This window comes from Heterodontus francisci, chromosome 12 (assembly GCF_036365525.1).
Source record: "Heterodontus francisci isolate sHetFra1 chromosome 12, sHetFra1.hap1, whole genome shotgun sequence".
Taxonomy (NCBI): domain Eukaryota; kingdom Metazoa; phylum Chordata; class Chondrichthyes; order Heterodontiformes; family Heterodontidae; genus Heterodontus; species Heterodontus francisci.
The window spans coordinates 93,109,837-93,126,790 of NC_090382.1; the positions used below are offsets into that span (position 1 = coordinate 93,109,837).

The following is a 16,954-nucleotide window of genomic DNA, read 5'->3' on the forward strand; positions in this document are numbered from 1 at the left end:
TATAGTCATGTTAAAGTAGGAAAACCAGGGACAAACGTATACCTAGTTCAGAATCAGATAGGTGGATTTTATTTGCTCTTTTATTTTAAGCTCCAGCCTTTAGACATTCATCAGAACAGTAAATAATAGGCGAGAAGGTAAACATAAAACACAGAGGCAGCAGATTCTATCAATGGATTATTCCTATTCCAGGGATAAATGACTGGAGGAAAAGTATTTTCTGTCAGGAGAAAATAGGATGTACGAAGAGGAGAATGATGGAAAATAAAGGCAGAATATTTCACCTACTATTTTCAAAATAGCTCTTTTGTCAAAAATCTACATTGGGTGAAGAGGACTTTTTTTTAAATAAAAAAAGATGATCCCTGTTTCTTGTAATCTTTCTTCTTTCTTTATATACGCAAGCACCATTTCCTCCACAGGAGAGGCACATAACTAAGAATATGACTCTACTGCTCTGTAAATAGCTTCAACGAGGTACACAGGGGTCCTTAAGATTGACTTGTCATCTGACCTTCCCATTCCTTTCTGAAGTTGAACCAGTTCTCCACCTATCTCCTTCCCTTTCTCTCCCTGCCTGCACCATCATAGAGCTCAGATTGCAAGTTCACTGTGAGGAATTATATTCAGCAGTCATACAAATCTATTAATTGTGTCTGTGTTATATAAAGTTTGTATTAGAAAGGAGCAGTCAACCTTGTTCCCTACCAATGGTGCAGTGCTCGCCATTCCAGCCCTCTCGGCATTCACACTTTCCATCCTTGCAGGTCCCATGCTCTGCACAGCGAGGGTGACAAACTCTCTGATCACACGCCACACCGGTCCAGCCTTCCTCACACCGGCACACACCAGATATGCAGACTCCATGGGTGCCACAGTCCACAGAGCACACTTCTGAAGATAGGAAACAGAATTTCAAGCAACACAGCAACTAGATAGTCCATTATGCAGTCTCAATCATGTGAGATATTGGAAGCTGAGTTTTTATTAGATTTTGAAACCCTTACAAAGGAAAGCCTTTCAACCACAGGTGCTGGGGAGATGTACTGCACAGCCTCTTAATGATTGAGATTTTAGGCCAGTAAAAGCTTTTTTCAACTAATGTTGAGTTAAATATGAAGATATTTTTGCCTTCTGATCAAACAAGGGAGATAGGAATGTTGAAAGTCCCCCTTTTATCATATAGGGCCTTGTTTCTTAACTTGTGTAATGTATTAGGTGAGCACATTTACCCTGAAACCGATATTGATGAATTCTGTCATTTACTGCACACATCTAGGTAAGAGTCAGGTGGGTGGCGGGGGGTGGGGGGGGGGGGTGGGGGGGGAGGGTGGAGGTGGTTGAGGTGGTTGTGGGGGTGGGTGGTGCAGTTAAAATGAAATGCAGGACTTCGTCCTTTCTGGGCCTGATCTGGCAAACTGTAATTTAAAATTTCAGGTCGCAAAGACATCATCCCCAAGCCTCACAGTCCATTTTAAATATGCAAGTTAGACTCCGATGATGTAATTGGGGCCTGATCTGCTACTTTAACCTGAGGCTTGAGTGGGGGAGCAGTCCACCAGGCAAAACCTGTCTGGATTAGCAGCCAAAGTACTTTTTAAAATAGTTTTCTTTTTAGTTTCCTTGTTGGTCAGGAGGAACAGGAACGTCCCTCTGGGAACCAAAAGGAAACTCTTGGCCTACGCTGTCCCAGGCTCCCACTGTCTCCCCTCCATCTCCCGGAGCACGTACCTCATTCGGGGCTTGTACCCATTGGTTCCAGATGGCGGCTTTCTGCCGCTCAATTTTAACTGCCAGAGAGTCGCTTCCTGCTGATTCCCTGACCATTTTGGTCGGAAGGTCAGCAAGCAGCATGTTAATGAAGCCTGACCGTTAAAATTGGCTGAGCCTGCCTGCTGCCGCTCCTGGATGGGAACATTGCTTGCTTTACCACATACCTGCCAAGGAGTTAAAATCAAGCCCCAAGGTCCTGCTTTCAGTTGGATTTCTAGGCAGTTGCAAGTCAAAAGTACCACAGTCTATTGAATCATTCATTAATTCAGTAAATGAATCTAAACTGACAAAACAGAAAACACTCAGCAAAAAGTACAATCTTGTACTTCACTTTCAAGTACAAAGCAGTTGCGTTCAATTCTAAGTGTTCCTACCCCATCTTTGATGACCAATATAGTTTGTATAAAAATTCTAACTGTTTCCCTTTATGTTGATCACCTGTCTTTTTTGGTATTCTTTCTTTGCCTTCCTAATTTCTCTTTTTACTTCCATTCCAGATCTTTTATATTTATTGTTGATTTCTTCTGCAGTTGTTACACGCCTGTTTGTTAAATCTCATTTTTTGTCTGTCTATTTATCCATGGAACTATTCCCGGTGTTTGATGTGCCTCCTTTACTCCTAGTTGGAATGTATTTACCCTGTACTTTATTCATCTTGTATTTAAATATGTCCCATGGCTGTTCTTCTGTTTGATTTGCCACTTCTCCCAATCAATTAATCTTGTTTAAGTCACTTTTCATGCGACTGAATTTGGCTAATTGCCAGTCCAAGACCTTTATTTTGGATGCCTCATTTTCTTCATCTATGAACTTAATGATATATTTCCCAAGTGTTTTCAAGTGTTCTCATGTCTTCATTACCTAGAAGCAGATACAGCACTGTACCTTACCTAGTTCAACCTGTAATGTACTGACAAAGATCTCCTCCCTCATAATTATAACCCAGGTAATACTGAAAAACCTCTCTAAAACTGGAAACAAGAAGTTAATTTAAAATAAATGTTTAATGCTTCCACCAAAGTAATGGTGCGAGGAATTTCACATGATTGCATTCATAGGGCAAAATCCTGCAGTATCACTTCAGAGCCAAGGTAAATATCCAATGGAACTTAGGTACACCTACCTTTTTGCTGGTTACAGTCATGCAGAGAATTAAGTGCTTTTCCTTACCAACTGAGCAGTCTGGGCCTATCCAGCTTGGGTCACAGCTGCAGAGGCCTGTTTCTGGAATGTAGGTACCATGTCCTGTACACTGATCTGGGCATTGGGCTCTAGGGATTTCACAATTTAATCCACCCCAACCCGGGCTGCAGTGACAGTCCCCTTGGGCACATACGCCATGATTTGAGCATGTTGGATCCAAACAATCCACTGTAAGATATCAATAGAGACAAAAATCATGGAATGCTACAGAATGCTATGAGGAAACTTCAACTTTCCACATGTCTTAACTTACATAGTTCAAATAATACTTGAAATTTTACATATTCAAAGGCACATAAATGAGACAATGATTAATAACATAATTCTAATAACAGCAATTACCTGAGTTGGTGGGCCACAAACCAGCTGTAAACAAATTTCATAATGCTCTCAAATATCTTAAATGCAGCAACTCTATCTTCAGTGAGGCACATATTATACTCCTACTTGTTATGTCTGTCTGCTGTCAGCCATGGCTCAATCGACAGCACTTTGAGTTAGAAAGTAGCTGGTGCAAGTCCCACTGCAGAATTTGAGTACAAAAATAAAGGCTGACACTCCAGTGCAGTACTAAGGGAATACTGCACTGTCAGAGATGCTGCCTTTCTGATGAGATGTTAAACTGAGGCCCTGTCTTTTCTCTAAGGTGTACATAGAAGATCTCGTGGCACTATTTCGAAGAGCAGGGAAGTTATCCCCATTGACCTGGCCAATATTTATCCCTCAATCAACATCACTAAAAACAGATTATCTGGTCATTATCACATTGGTGTTTGTAGGGGCTTTCCTTTTGTAAACTAGGAGCTGTGTTTTCCATATCACAACAGTGACTACACTTCAAAAGTACTTAATTGGCTGTAAGGTGCTTTGGAACATTCTGTTCTCATGAAAGGTTCTATATAACTGCAAGTCTTTCATTTCTTTATATATATTATTTTCTTTTCTAGAATAGTTTACCTTCTTGTATTTATATATATAACATATTCAACATAGAAAATATTCCAAACACTTAATAGAGGAGAAAGAGACAGGAAGCAACAGTGGATGAGCTAGGACAGATGAACAAAAGCATTATTGAATCAATAGATGTTATGGAGTCTTCTGAAGGTGAGGTCATGAACAGCAATGCAGAGGAGGGAGCTCAAAAGGCTAGGGCTGAAATGCCTATAGATTCTGCCATCAAAGATGGAACAGGAGGTTACATAAGAAATCGGAAAACCAAAGGGGGTTGCCAAAAGGTAGGACACGGTTATGGAAATAAAATGATGATGAGATTTTGAATTTGGTGTGATGGACAAAAGAGACAATAGAGATTAATACGGATGGATAGAATAGGTGAACAGGACTTAATGAGGGACAGGTATAGTCTTGGATGAGTTGGAGTTTGTGTTGGGTGGAGTTCAGTAAAGGAAATTGTTGGAAAAGTTAAATTTGGCAGTAACAAAAGCACGTACAATCATTTCAGAAAATGTTTGAGTGTGAGTAAGGTAAGGGCAGGGGATAGGCGATGCTGTGGAGACAGAAGCAAGTGGTCTTGCTGGTGGATTCCATTCTTTTAGAATTGCTCGGATTTGATAATCATTTGCAAGGCTATGGCTCTTTTAATATCACTTGTGTACACTGGACAAGGTCACATTGCACCTTTAGTGAGAAGAGTGTAATTGACCATACTGCAAAAAAAAATTATAGAAAGACCTTTAATCTAGATTCGATTTTAGTTGATTAAAAGAAATGAACACCTGAATAGACTGCATGGATTTCAAAAAGGAAAATCATGCTTGATCAACTTTATTGAACTTTTTGAGGAGGTAACAGATAGAGTAGACAATGGTAATGCAGTAGATGTAATTTATCTGGATTTTCAAAAGGCCTTCAATAAGCAGCTTCATAATAAACTAATGAATAAGGTCAGAGAATGCAGAATCAGGGGACAAGTGGCAGAATGGATTGCTAGCTGACTTCAAGATAGAAAGCAGACAGTGAGAGTAAAGGGTAGTTATTCAGAGTGGAAGGAAGTAGGAAGTGGTATTCTACAAGAATCAATGCTGGGACCACTGCTGTTCACAATTTACATTAATGATTTGGCCTTTGGAATCAAAAACACAATTTCTAAATTTGTGGATGACACCAAATGGTGGGGCGAGCAGTGTGGTGGGGAAGGTGTGGTGTATAATCAATACTGAGGAGGACTGCTACAAATTACAGGAGGATATTAATAAACTTGCAGAATGGGCAAATAATTGGCAAATGAAATTCAATATAGATAAATGTGAGGTCGTACGTTTTGGTCGGTAGAATAGGGAGATAACTTATTACTTGGAAGGTGCAAGTCTCGGTGGGGTAGCGTAACAAGGGAGCTTGGAGTAAAACTACACCATTCACTAAAAGTTGCACCACATGTTAGCAAAGCCATAACAAAATAAACACTAGACTTTATTTCTAGAGGGATAGAATTGAAAAGAAGGGAGGTGATGCTAAACCTGTATCGAACATTGGTTAGACCACACATGGTGAGAATGTGGCTCTCACTACCACAGGGAGTGTGGTTATACATATTAGGGAAGGATTGACAGGCTGGCTCTCTTTCTCTCTTGAAAAAAGAAGGTTGAGGGGTGACCTAATGGAGGTCTTTAAATTATGAAAGGATTTAATAGAGTAGATGCAAAGAGAATGTGTCCTCTTTTGGGGAAGAGCATAACTAGAGGCCATCAATATAAGACAGTCACCAAGAAATCCATTCGGGGAGGCAGTGGTATAGTGGTAATGTCACTGGATGAGTAATCCAGAGGCTCAGGCTGGTGCTCTGGGTAAATGGCTTCGAATCCCACCACGGCAGATGGTGAAATTTGTCTTCAATTAATAAATCCAGAATTAAATTAACGACCATAAAACCATTGTTGATTGTTGGCTCACTAATGTCCTTTAGGGAAGGAAATCTGCTGTCCTTACCTGGTCAAGGGCGATTAGGGATGGGCAATAAATGCTGGACCAGCCAGCAATGCCCACAGTCCACAAAGGAATAATAAAATAAAATCCAATAGGGATTTTAGAGGAAATTTCTTTACCCAAAGAGTGGTGAGAATGTGGCTCTCACTACCACAGGGAGTGGTTGAAGCCAACAGTGTAGATTCATTGAAGGGGAAGCTAGACAAGCACATGAGGGAGAAAAGAATAGAAAGTTACAATGATAGATTTAGATAACAAAGATAGGAGCAGGCTTGAATGCCAGTATGGCATAAATGCCAGTATGGACTGGTTGGGCCAAATGGCCTGTTTCTGTGTTGTATATCCTATATAATCCTTTCTAACATTAAGCCTGGAATTTTACACCCCCCCCCCCCCCACCCCAAAGAGCGGGATGGTGGTGGGGGCGAGGGGTGCGTAAAATGGAGTGGGAGGCTTGGGGGGCCTTTCCTGACCCGCTTTCGCCTCTGCCGCCATTTTACATGGGGCAGCGGCAGCAGAGACCGGCCTCCCGCCCAGACCAATCAAGGCCCTTAAGTGGCCATTTAAAGGCCACTTAAGGGCCTTCGCCCGCCGCCATGGGGATTTTACCCTTGGACAGTTGGGCTGCCCAGGCCTGCGAAAAGCCGCCTGACAAAAGCAGGTGGCTTTCTGACAGCCTGGGGTGGGAGGCCCTTCTGGTCAGGCACCCTGTGCCTGAAGGAGGGCTGCCCCCGATGTCCCTCCAATCAACCCCCCTTGCCTCACCGGGGCCCAACCAATCACCCCGGTGAGGACCCAAAAACTCACCTTCGAATCAGGGCCATCCTCCCTCTTCTTGTGGAAGCTGGGCTGCAGTCCGAATAGTGACCTCCGCTCCCAGTGGCACTGCTGGGACTAAGAGCTGCTGACCCGCTGATTGGTCGTTAGCTCCATTAAGTGGAGGTGGAATTCCTGCCTAAGCCCAAGTAAAGGCCTGGGGACCGTAAAATCCGGACAGGATCCCCAGGCCCGGTGGGGGCGGGATCATAGCTTTTTGGTCGGTGGAAGGCTCCCGTCCACCAAGGGAAAAGTTCCAGCCCGAAGCAGTGAACAGATAATCCCTTTTAGAAAGGAGTTTCAAAGAACTGGCACTGATGCGCTTTTTGCTCTTTTTGTTTTGCATGTTGGAATTGCTTGAATATTTTAATTGAACAAAGAGGAGCAATGACATAATTGACGAATTGGCTGGGAGGCATTGCTGAGCAAGTTACATGCAAGTGAACCAAAATAATGGACATCAATGAAATTACATTGCCACTAAAACAGCATGAATTAAATGCCCTATCTGTTTCCATGTTAGTTCAGCTATTGTGAAACCTATAATTGTCACTGTGTCCCCTGTATGTTACATGGGAAATTCTCTTGCAGGGCATTTCCCCTTAACTTGACATTATGCATGAACTCACAGCTTAGGGAAAACATGGTCAGATGCAAGCTCCCGCACTCAGTCCCAAAATGAAACATGTTCTACTGCCCCAGTGTGACAATTTTCTATTTCCAACTACAATAATCCTGCGGCCTCTCTGAGTGAGAATGTCAAATTTATTGTCAATTAGTGTCAAAATAAGCACTGGTTTGAAGCTGCCGAAGGACCAACTACCAAACAAATGTAGACAGGTTTTGAATTCAGATATCAAAGATGAGAAGTCAATATGTTCTTGGAGACAGGCAAAACCTAACCCACTGCACCAGCTACGTCCTGGCTCCTTGTTGAAGCAAAGGGTACAGGTAATTAGAAACTATGGTTAAAAAGCTCCAACTGCCAAGGCCCCTTGGAAATAACATTCTTTATCAGAGACAAAGTAATTCACACATGTCAAAATAAAGCACTAGAAAAGGTGTTTTGCTGCAGCAAAGCTTGTTTTCAGTGAATATTCACAATTTTCTATCAGCATAAAGCTATTACTACTGACATCTCATCTTCTACTGTAAGGAGTGCTTTGAAGGTATTATCAAAATTTCAAATGTCACTGTGCAAGAATAAACACCCTTATTTACATCATGTACTGAACTGAAAAGAAAATTTTATGACCCATTGAATTTTTTATAAGCACCAATATGGTGGGAAAAATTGTCCATCAATGTTAAAGAATATATATAGGAATTAAATGGTGTGTTAAACAGAGAAAAGGCATCATCACGAAAAATATGGGGGTAAACATCATATGCTATGTTGTTATTGATAGTTACCCTGTACAACACTATTTTCTGCAAGTTTAATTTTTATGTACTAGTGGATCGAGTTCCAAGGCAGATAAATGCAGACACTCCAATTGGTATGGGTTCAGAAGCAGGTAACAGAGCCAAGTGTTTTGGGCACCCCTGCACTTGGGTGTTCCAGAAAATGAACTCGGAGGTCAAGAATCACCCAGATCATTTGTATTGCTACTTTGCTGCCTTCCCCCTCCGCCACCACCTGCCCCCCACCCCCACCACTCCTGTCACCAACGCCCCACACCCTCTAGAAAAACCCTGAGAATCCAGAGCAATGTAAAGGGATTAATGGCCCAGCAACAATGCCATCTACACCATTTCTTGACCTTCAGCTGTGGAAATGAATGTTTCCCTGGTGTAAGGGTTAAGGAAATTGGTTCAAATTAAGCCAAGGCTTGGCTGACATGAATAACATGGATGCAGACATTTTTCTTTTAAACATTATTTTCTTCCCACCATTCCCAAGCTACTGCCCTTGCTGATGTATTCCTGACAGCTGGGTGATGTACAAGAACATACAGGTCAACTAACCTTTCCTCCATCTGTACACTCTGTAACAGCCTACCTGAGATCACATTGAAAATTAGCATGTACAGATTTGCACAGAGAATTGAGGTGGAATAAAGGTCTTGATAAATGGAGCAAAAAGGGAGAAGAAAAAACAAGACAATGGTGAATACAAATGACCTGATGGAACCTTAACTCAGTAGTAAGCCTTCTCATTGAATCTCAGCATGTGAACTTAAGTTGGTAACACTGCCGATTATGCTTTCTAATACAATTGGCTGGCAGAAATTGCTACTGACAAAAAATGCAAGATGTTTTCACTGTGCTGAGAGAGTATTTGGCTCAGTAATACCTGAGCTTAGTTTATGCAGCATAAAATTGCAAACCACAATTATCAAATCCAATGTCATCACTATATGAGGCAAATATTATGAACAACTCAAATATGATAAATACAATGTTCAGGGCATGAATACTACCCAGTGAGCTTTCTTTTCACTGATCAGCTATCTCCAATTCCATTTCCTTAAAGCTCTACAGCTTGGAACTGCATACAAATCGGCTGAGTCCTCTCTTTTTAGAAACACAGATCAATAAAATCATTTCCATCCTTTAATAAAATTTCTGATATATTTGCAGCAGTTTACTCTTATCACTTAGGCTGCTAAACCATCAAATCTCATATTTTAAGAAGGCTTGCGCAGAACTCCCTGGAGAGAAGACACAGCTTTTGGATTTATACTAGGTTTTCAATTTCGATTTAGCTGAATCAGTTGCTCTCATATTGATCAATGTCGGGACAGAGCAATGCTGGAATGTATTAGTGAATTAATGCAACACCTAAAAAGCAGAAACAAAACTAGTTCATCTGTAATTTTGCTGGAAAATAAATTACATTCAAAAATTTGGAATGCAGTTTGTTATAAAAATGAAACACACACATACACAAGCAATCACATTTGGAGGACAGTAGGAGTGTTTTTGTATAACATGTGGCAAGATTAAAAGGATATTACTGACAGCAGAGGGAGCTTCTGGGCAGAATCTGTTCCAAGAATAACATTCGCAGAAGAGTCTGCTGCCAACTTTCTATTCTGTTCATAGCAGCAAGTTTGAGTGTAAATTTAATCAAAACTTTGTGCTCCAATTTACTCCTCTTTTCTCATCTCCTGGCCAAAAGAAAATGGAATGCAATCCTGCAGGATGATTCCACTGGTAGTTGCAGGTCTCTGGTACCTCAAACAAATGAGAATTCTTTCAGAGACTCCACAGTAAAGACTGATTGTGCCCTCGCTGGCTAGTCAAGCAGAGCATTTTCCAGTAAGGCCCAATGTACAGCAATCAGGCAAGTCGGTTCTGCTTGAATTTTCTGCTTCCGAGTCCAGGAACACTGGCAGAAATCGTTGCAGCTTTAGTGCTGTCCCAACTGTGATCTGTTACCTCAGCCCACATCTTTTACCAGTTTGACCCACAGATGAAACCTGGGCACTTTCTAGTCTGTATGGCTCAGAATCACACACAGCAGTGCAATTATTCACACGGTGTAAAATCAACAGCCAATCTGATAAAGTCAGTTCCCCACCAAGTTGGTCGGGTTAAAATGACCCCTGACATGTCTAGAAACACACCCATGTAGAAATTTCAACATGTTGTCTTCTAAGATCTTCATGGCATATTAAAATATAACAGCAGGTCAACAGGATAGAAAGTTCAGCCACTGACTTTAAATCAGCTGTGGGAGAAAAGGAGAGTTCTACACATGGTGCTTTTTTTTGGTCGGTGTGAACAACCATATTCATATAATAAAGAGAGCTACAGCTTCCAGTGACATTAATTTAATCTGAAATAATGCATCAAGTTGCTTAGTTGCTTTCTGCAGCTCAGTCTTGGTGAACAGGATGGAGACTTAGGGCTGAATTTTACTCGGCCTCCGGCGTCGGTGATCATGGAAGGGGGGCCCGGAACATTCTTCTGGAAGAGGCTCGTCACAACTCCCGACGCTGGAAATGCCCTGGCGCATTTTACTGATGGCGTTGAGGCCTCTGTATGACCCCCACCCCCGCCGCACGGTGGTGGAGTCTTCATCTCCATATTGAAATCAATGTAAATAAATTCAAATGAACTTACCTGGTCGAAACAGCCATCCCGCGCTGATATTCCAGTTGTCACTGGTGGAGGTGGGTGGTGGAGGAGGGAAGCGGGGAAAACATTTTCTATTGGCTGAGGGAATGGTGGGAAGGGCAAAAGTAACGAGGTTCAGGGGGGAATGTTCGGGTTGGGAATCAAGTTTATTTTGCGCAGGATAGGCCCAAAACCAAACACTGTGGGGGGTGGGAGAGGGGATTCCAGCATTTACTTAGTTTTTGATGCAAATTTGCAATGAATGTTTCTTTAAAAATTCAAATGTAACTGCAGGGCTTGAAGCCCTTCAAAAATGTCGCCGTGCCTGCGCGGTGGCACCAGACGCTGTTGCCTGGGACGGAGCAGCCGCCCCCTCTACGTCATCAGTGGCGGCTGTTCCACTCCCTCTATTTAAATGAGCCCCCCCACGTGAAATATCATGGGGGCTCAGCAACGGCGCATCCACGCCTGAAGACTGCCGAGGTCAGAGCGCGCCACCGCAACTTGCGGCGTGCTCATAAATTTCAGCCCGAACACAATGCTGAGATTTTGAGTGCATTTTAAATAACACAATTTTTCTACCTATCAGGGTTCACAACAGTGTTAAATTTGAATTACATAAAGGACAACAAAATGTCAGAGGCATGCTATATACAGGATAACACAGGGTTCAGTTCAGAGATACAGCACTGAAACAGGCCCTTCGGCCCACCGAGTCTGTGCCGACCATCAACCACCCATTTATACTAATCCTACACTAATTCCCATATTCTTACCACATCCCACCTGTCCCTATATTTTCCCTACCACCTACCTATACTAGGGGCAATTTCTAATGGCCAATTTACCTATCAACCTGCAAGTCTTTGGCATGTGGCAGGAAACCGGAGCACCCGGAGGAAACCCACGCAGACACAGGGAGAACTTGCAAACTCCGCACAGGCAGTACCCGGAATTGAACCCGGGTCGCTGGAGCTGTGAGGCTGCAGTGCTAACCACTGCGCCACTGTGTTGATCTGCGTTGTGCAATGCAGCAGTAAAATGGCAAACAGTTCAGATGCTATAAAAAAGTTAATCCACAGTATATGAGGACGAAAATACTGCTACTTTTAAAAGAAACTTAGTGCTGCTCTAAAATAATACATACTGGTAGAATCGATGGGCTGGATTTTACATCGGGCGGACGGGAGCTGGCCACTGACATAAAAGTTGGTGGCGAACCCGCTTCCGCCTAGCCTGGGGATTGTCACAGGAGGATAATAGATCTGGCAGTGTGTTTACACGGAAAAGCACATAGCTAGCAGTGTCCTTATATAGGATATCCACAACTAGCATTATCTTCATATAGTAAACCATATAGCTAGCAGTGTCTGAACACAAGTTAGCACATAGCTAGCCGTGCATAATAAGTAAGCCTCCTTTATGGAAGTTCAAATGACAAAAGAAACCATGAACCCATCTTGATACATTGAAGGACATTATCAACATTATTGGGCTGAATTTTATGAGCGTGCTGCAAATCACGGCGGTGCGCTCTCATCTCAGCAGTCTTCAGGTGCGGATGCACCGTCGCTGAGCCCCAGTGATATTTCGTGCAGGGGCTCATTTAAATGGAGGGGGGGCAGAGCGGTTGCCCCCGATGACATAGATGGCGCAGGCGCCGGTGCCATTTTTAAAGAACTTCAAGCCCTTCAGTGACATTTGAATTTTTAAAGGGATATTATTGTGAATACGATTTAAAAATTAAAATAAAAGCTGGAGGCCCTTTCAACCACCCCACCCCAATGTTTGTCTTAGGGCCACCAACCCTAAATAATCTTTATTGTTGACGCGAACTTCGCCCCCAACCTTGTTCCTTTTCCCTTCAACCCCTTCCCATCATCCGTACAGCCAATAAAAAGTGTTTTCATAGCTTCCCACCTCCCGCCCTGATGATTGCACTCCTTCTCCTTCCCCACCAATGTCACACCTTGGAAATTCCGAACGGAGTTCCGAAGACATGGGAGTTCCGGCCAGCAGACAGAATATCGGCGCGGACGGCTGCCGGGACAAGGTGAGTTGATTTGCATCTTTTTACTTAAATTTATTATTGAAATGAAGGCCCCGCCGCTGAGCAGCAGGGGGTCCGTACTGAGGCCTCGCCGCTGCCAGTAAAATGTGGTGGGGCCTTCTCGGTGTCGAAGGTCGTGGCTGGCCTCTCCCGGAAGAATTTTCCGGGTCCCCCCCCCCCCCCCCCCGCCTCCAACCCCAATGCTAGAGGGCTCATAAAATTCAACCCAATCTTTACAATATACTGAAAGAAAGAGTAACTTAATTCTGCTTAAACCAGATTTGTAGCAGACGAGTCCAAATTGAAATAAAAACAGAAAGTGCTGGAAATACACAGCAGCTCTGGCAGCATCTGTGGAGAGAGAAGCAGAGTTAACGTTTCAGGTCTGTGACCTTTCATCACAGTCACGGCCTTCCCGACCCGTTCCCACCTCCGCCTCACTATATGTAGGGCTGGGGGGTGGGGCGGTGGGGAAGGGGGGCGGAAAACGGGCCGCCTGCCCCAGGCCAATCAAGGCCCTTAAGTTGCCAATTGATGGCCACATAAAAGCCTTCGCCCATCTCCACGGGGATTTTACCCGCGGCAAGTGGGCGTCCTGGAGCCGGGAAAGGCTGTCCGGCCCAGGTGGGGCCCTGACAATCGGGAAAAGGGCTGCCCCCGCTTCCCCAACCACCCCTAGGACTCAAGACGTCCTCCTTTCCCCCCAAACGACAACCCTTGCCTCACCAGGGCATGACCGATTACCCCCGGCGACACAATCCAAACTTACCTGCAGTCCTGGCTCCATGTTCTTGGCTGGGCTGCAGTCCCAGCAGTGGCCACTGCTCCCGATGGCGCTGCTGGGACTATGAGCTGCCGGTCCAATGATTGGCCGGCAGCTCAATGAGGCGGGACTTCCTCTCTCAAGCGTGTGGAAGTCCCGCCTCGGAACAGTTAAAGTTTGGGGACCCATAAAATACAGGATGGATCCCCAGGCTAGGCAGAAGCGGAATCACCACCGAATCTTATGTTGGTGGCCAGCTCCTGTCTGCCTGACGTAAAATCCAGCTCAATCACTGTGTTACCATTCCCTTATAGTAGCAATGCAGTCAGAACATATGATTCAAATGGCAGTGACACTGGGATTTATTTCACTGAATATCACAGCTGAAAACATGCCAAGTCTAGATTCTAATTTGTTCATTGTTACCCTGTGATATTTTTGGTCACTGTGAAGAAATTCTGCCAAGTTCCTTGTGGAGTTGCTATTATCAGGGGTTTTACTTTCTGTATTTCTTGGCACTTCATCACTCTAGACCTGGCTTCACTGTTCACAGCAATCCACGTACTGACTACTTGTGCTTGACATGTAACTTGACCTTTTATTGCCACAACCTGCCTCACTTCCAATTATTATGATGTGGCACTGGCAAGGATGATTGATTAACTGAGGATGCACCTTATTGATTCAAAGAAACCAGCCCCAAGATTGGCATTAAACATTGTCTAATGGGGGCCTGAAACACTCATCAATCCACTCCAGCAACAGTACATGACTCAATGTGCATTGATTCATTCCACTAAAGTAGAAATCCCAAAACTTACAATTTTATTTCTTTATGTGCTAAAGAATAAAAAAATCTGATTACAACCAATAAAGCACGAGCATTAGAGAAGAGCTGATGTCCCCTGGTCTGACAGACCAATATCTCTTACAGTGACTGTATAAACAGGGTATCAGATGGGGATTGGTGTAATACATGGACATTTTCTGTAGTCACTGCGTGAACTGGATAGCTGATGAGTACCAGTGTGACACATTAACATTTCAGATATACTGTACAAGTCAGATAGCTTGTAGATGCTGGTGTGATAATTGGATACTTTATATAACACACTGTTGGTCATTTTAATAAACCCAATGGCCAACACAACCCTTAATTACAATTCATTTGAAAATGTGATCAATAAAATGTAAACTTTCTCCACTTCCTTAACTACATTCCAACAGTGACTATACTTCAGAAGTATCTTATTGGCTGTTATGTGCTTTGGGATGTCCTGAGGTCATGAACGACGCTATATAAATGCAACATTTTCTTTTTAGGACCACACCAAAGGAGAGAAAATATGAAAAAGAGGGGGCCCTTGTTTCTTTTAAGGGCTACACGGCCAACTAAGACTTGGAAATGGGGTCCGAGAAATGTGCAAGGTATTTGTGTGTGTGCCTAACAACTGTCAGTAACAGGCAGAGCAGCAAGATGATGATGCGAATCAGTGCAACACTGAGTTGAAGCCATTGCTGCCATTTTCTAACTCCACACTTCTGCCAACACTCTGTCTTAGCCTTGCACAGTTGAACATGATGTTTAAAAAAATGAAGGACCCCCTCCAACAGCGCTATCTAAACACATCATGAAGTATTTACAGCTTAGTTGCTGGTTGAATGTATACACTTTTGGAGGTTTCAAATACTTGGCTCTCTCGCATGTTTAGCCATTCTTCAACATATTACAGCACGGATTCCATGCACAAAAGACTCCAATCACTTCTTGTAGCCACAATGCACTTCCCCCTTTAAGAAGAGCAGGTTACCTTTAAGTAGCACTATTGGACCACCTGCTGTTGTGTGCAGCCAACCAACAGCGGGGGTAGTGCTGACTGCATGCAGCAATCATTTAAAAGATAAGACAATGCCAATTGAATGTGTTGCCTGCAACACACTGAATAGACACAGGTTAATAACAACTTGTATTTAGAGATGCCTTCATGTAGTAAGCCATCCCAAGGCGCTTAATGAAATTTTCAAACAAAATTTGACACTGAGCCACTTAAGGGAATATTAGGACTGGTGACCAAAATCTTGGTCCAAGAGGTAGGTTTTATGGACTGTCTGAAAGGAAGAAAGAAAGGCAGAGAGGTGAAGAGGCTCAGGAAGAGCATTCCAGAGCTTAGGGCCTAGGCAACTAAAGGCACAGCTGTCAATGGCAGAGTGATTAAAATCGGGGATGCACAAGAGAATAGATTTGGAGGACTGCAGAGATCTCAGAGTTTGTAGGAGGTGACAGAGCTAGAGGGGGATGAGGTGGAATAATTTGAAAACAAGGATGAGAATTTTAAAATTGAGGTCCACCATGAACCCCAATTTTGGGGCTTATCCAATTTAAACCCCTAAAGTCTTAAATAGAAGCAACTCTTTCTGACTGTGTTCCTAATTAATCTACCACAATGTAGTTTGAGTATACTGGAAGCAATTCTGCAGTGTTATATTTTTACCTTCCTCACAGTTCTCGCCTTTGAAGCCTGCAGAGCAGACACAGGTTCCCGCGGTGCAGGTCCCATGGCCTCCGCATGCAGGGTCAATGCACTGGCTGACGGGCACATCACACTCGGCTCCCTTCCAGCCGCTGTAGCAGATGCAGTTCCCCTTGGAGTATTGACCATTACCACTGCACAATACAGGGCAAGCAGCTGGAGAGGCAAAGGCAAAGGAAAAAAAGACAAAGAAAAGAGAGAGAGAAATAAAAGCTTGTTTCTGTGGTAGTCATACACTTCTATCATAAAATGTATATTTAAAAAATAAATATTCTGTGAATTTACTTCCTAAAAATTTGAAATTCAGTGTTAAGAGGATGTAAAGAGGATCTATTGTCTCTCATGTGAGGAGGTCATTTCCATGGACTTATTTTTTGACATCTGGGGCAAGAATTCCTTTGACTTCTTTGTGCAGTGACAGCTCAAATGTGCTTTAATAAAGTTCCTTTGTGCTGAGAGTTACAAACACATTTATCACATTGCTATACACAGTGGACAGAGGATTTTTTAGCCTGTTAAGATCTCCTGTGAAGTCACAATGTATTTTAAAGTTACAGTCACTTTCAGTAACATAAAGCTGCAGTCAATGTCTTCACATACTTAAAAGTAACTGGCATTTTTAAAGTGCACTTACATTGCTCCGTCCACATTTTATAGTCATTTTTCTCTTTTACTTTTGATCTCCCTGGATGCCACACCATCCCCCATCAATAGAGGGCTTGCTCCAAGATGTCAGGTATGACACTCCTGAACCAGCCACGTTCATGTGATAGCTTTCCCTAGCCCATCTGGAGTAATGGTGTTGGC

The 16,954-nt window shown here is 43.2% G+C and overlaps 1 protein-coding gene across 17 annotated transcripts in view; it reads right to left on the bottom strand.

Moving 5' to 3' along the window:
* Positions 1-16,954, bottom strand: part of LOC137375999 (teneurin-2-like) — an 812,476-nt gene that overhangs the window by 114,228 nt on the left and 681,294 nt on the right. For 9 of the 17 annotated variants that reach the window (XM_068043878.1, XM_068043874.1, XM_068043873.1 and 6 more), the window contains 3 exons: positions 16,109-16,303; positions 2,944-3,144; positions 697-894 (listed from right to left, as the gene is read on the bottom strand). In XM_068043878.1, the coding sequence (XP_067899979.1) occupies positions 697-894; positions 2,944-3,144; positions 16,109-16,303 (594 nt within the window). The remainder of the gene's footprint in view (positions 1-696; positions 895-2,943; positions 3,145-16,108; positions 16,304-16,954) is intronic. The other 8 variants (XM_068043888.1, XM_068043886.1, XM_068043879.1 and 5 more) reach the window with 2 other exon arrangements.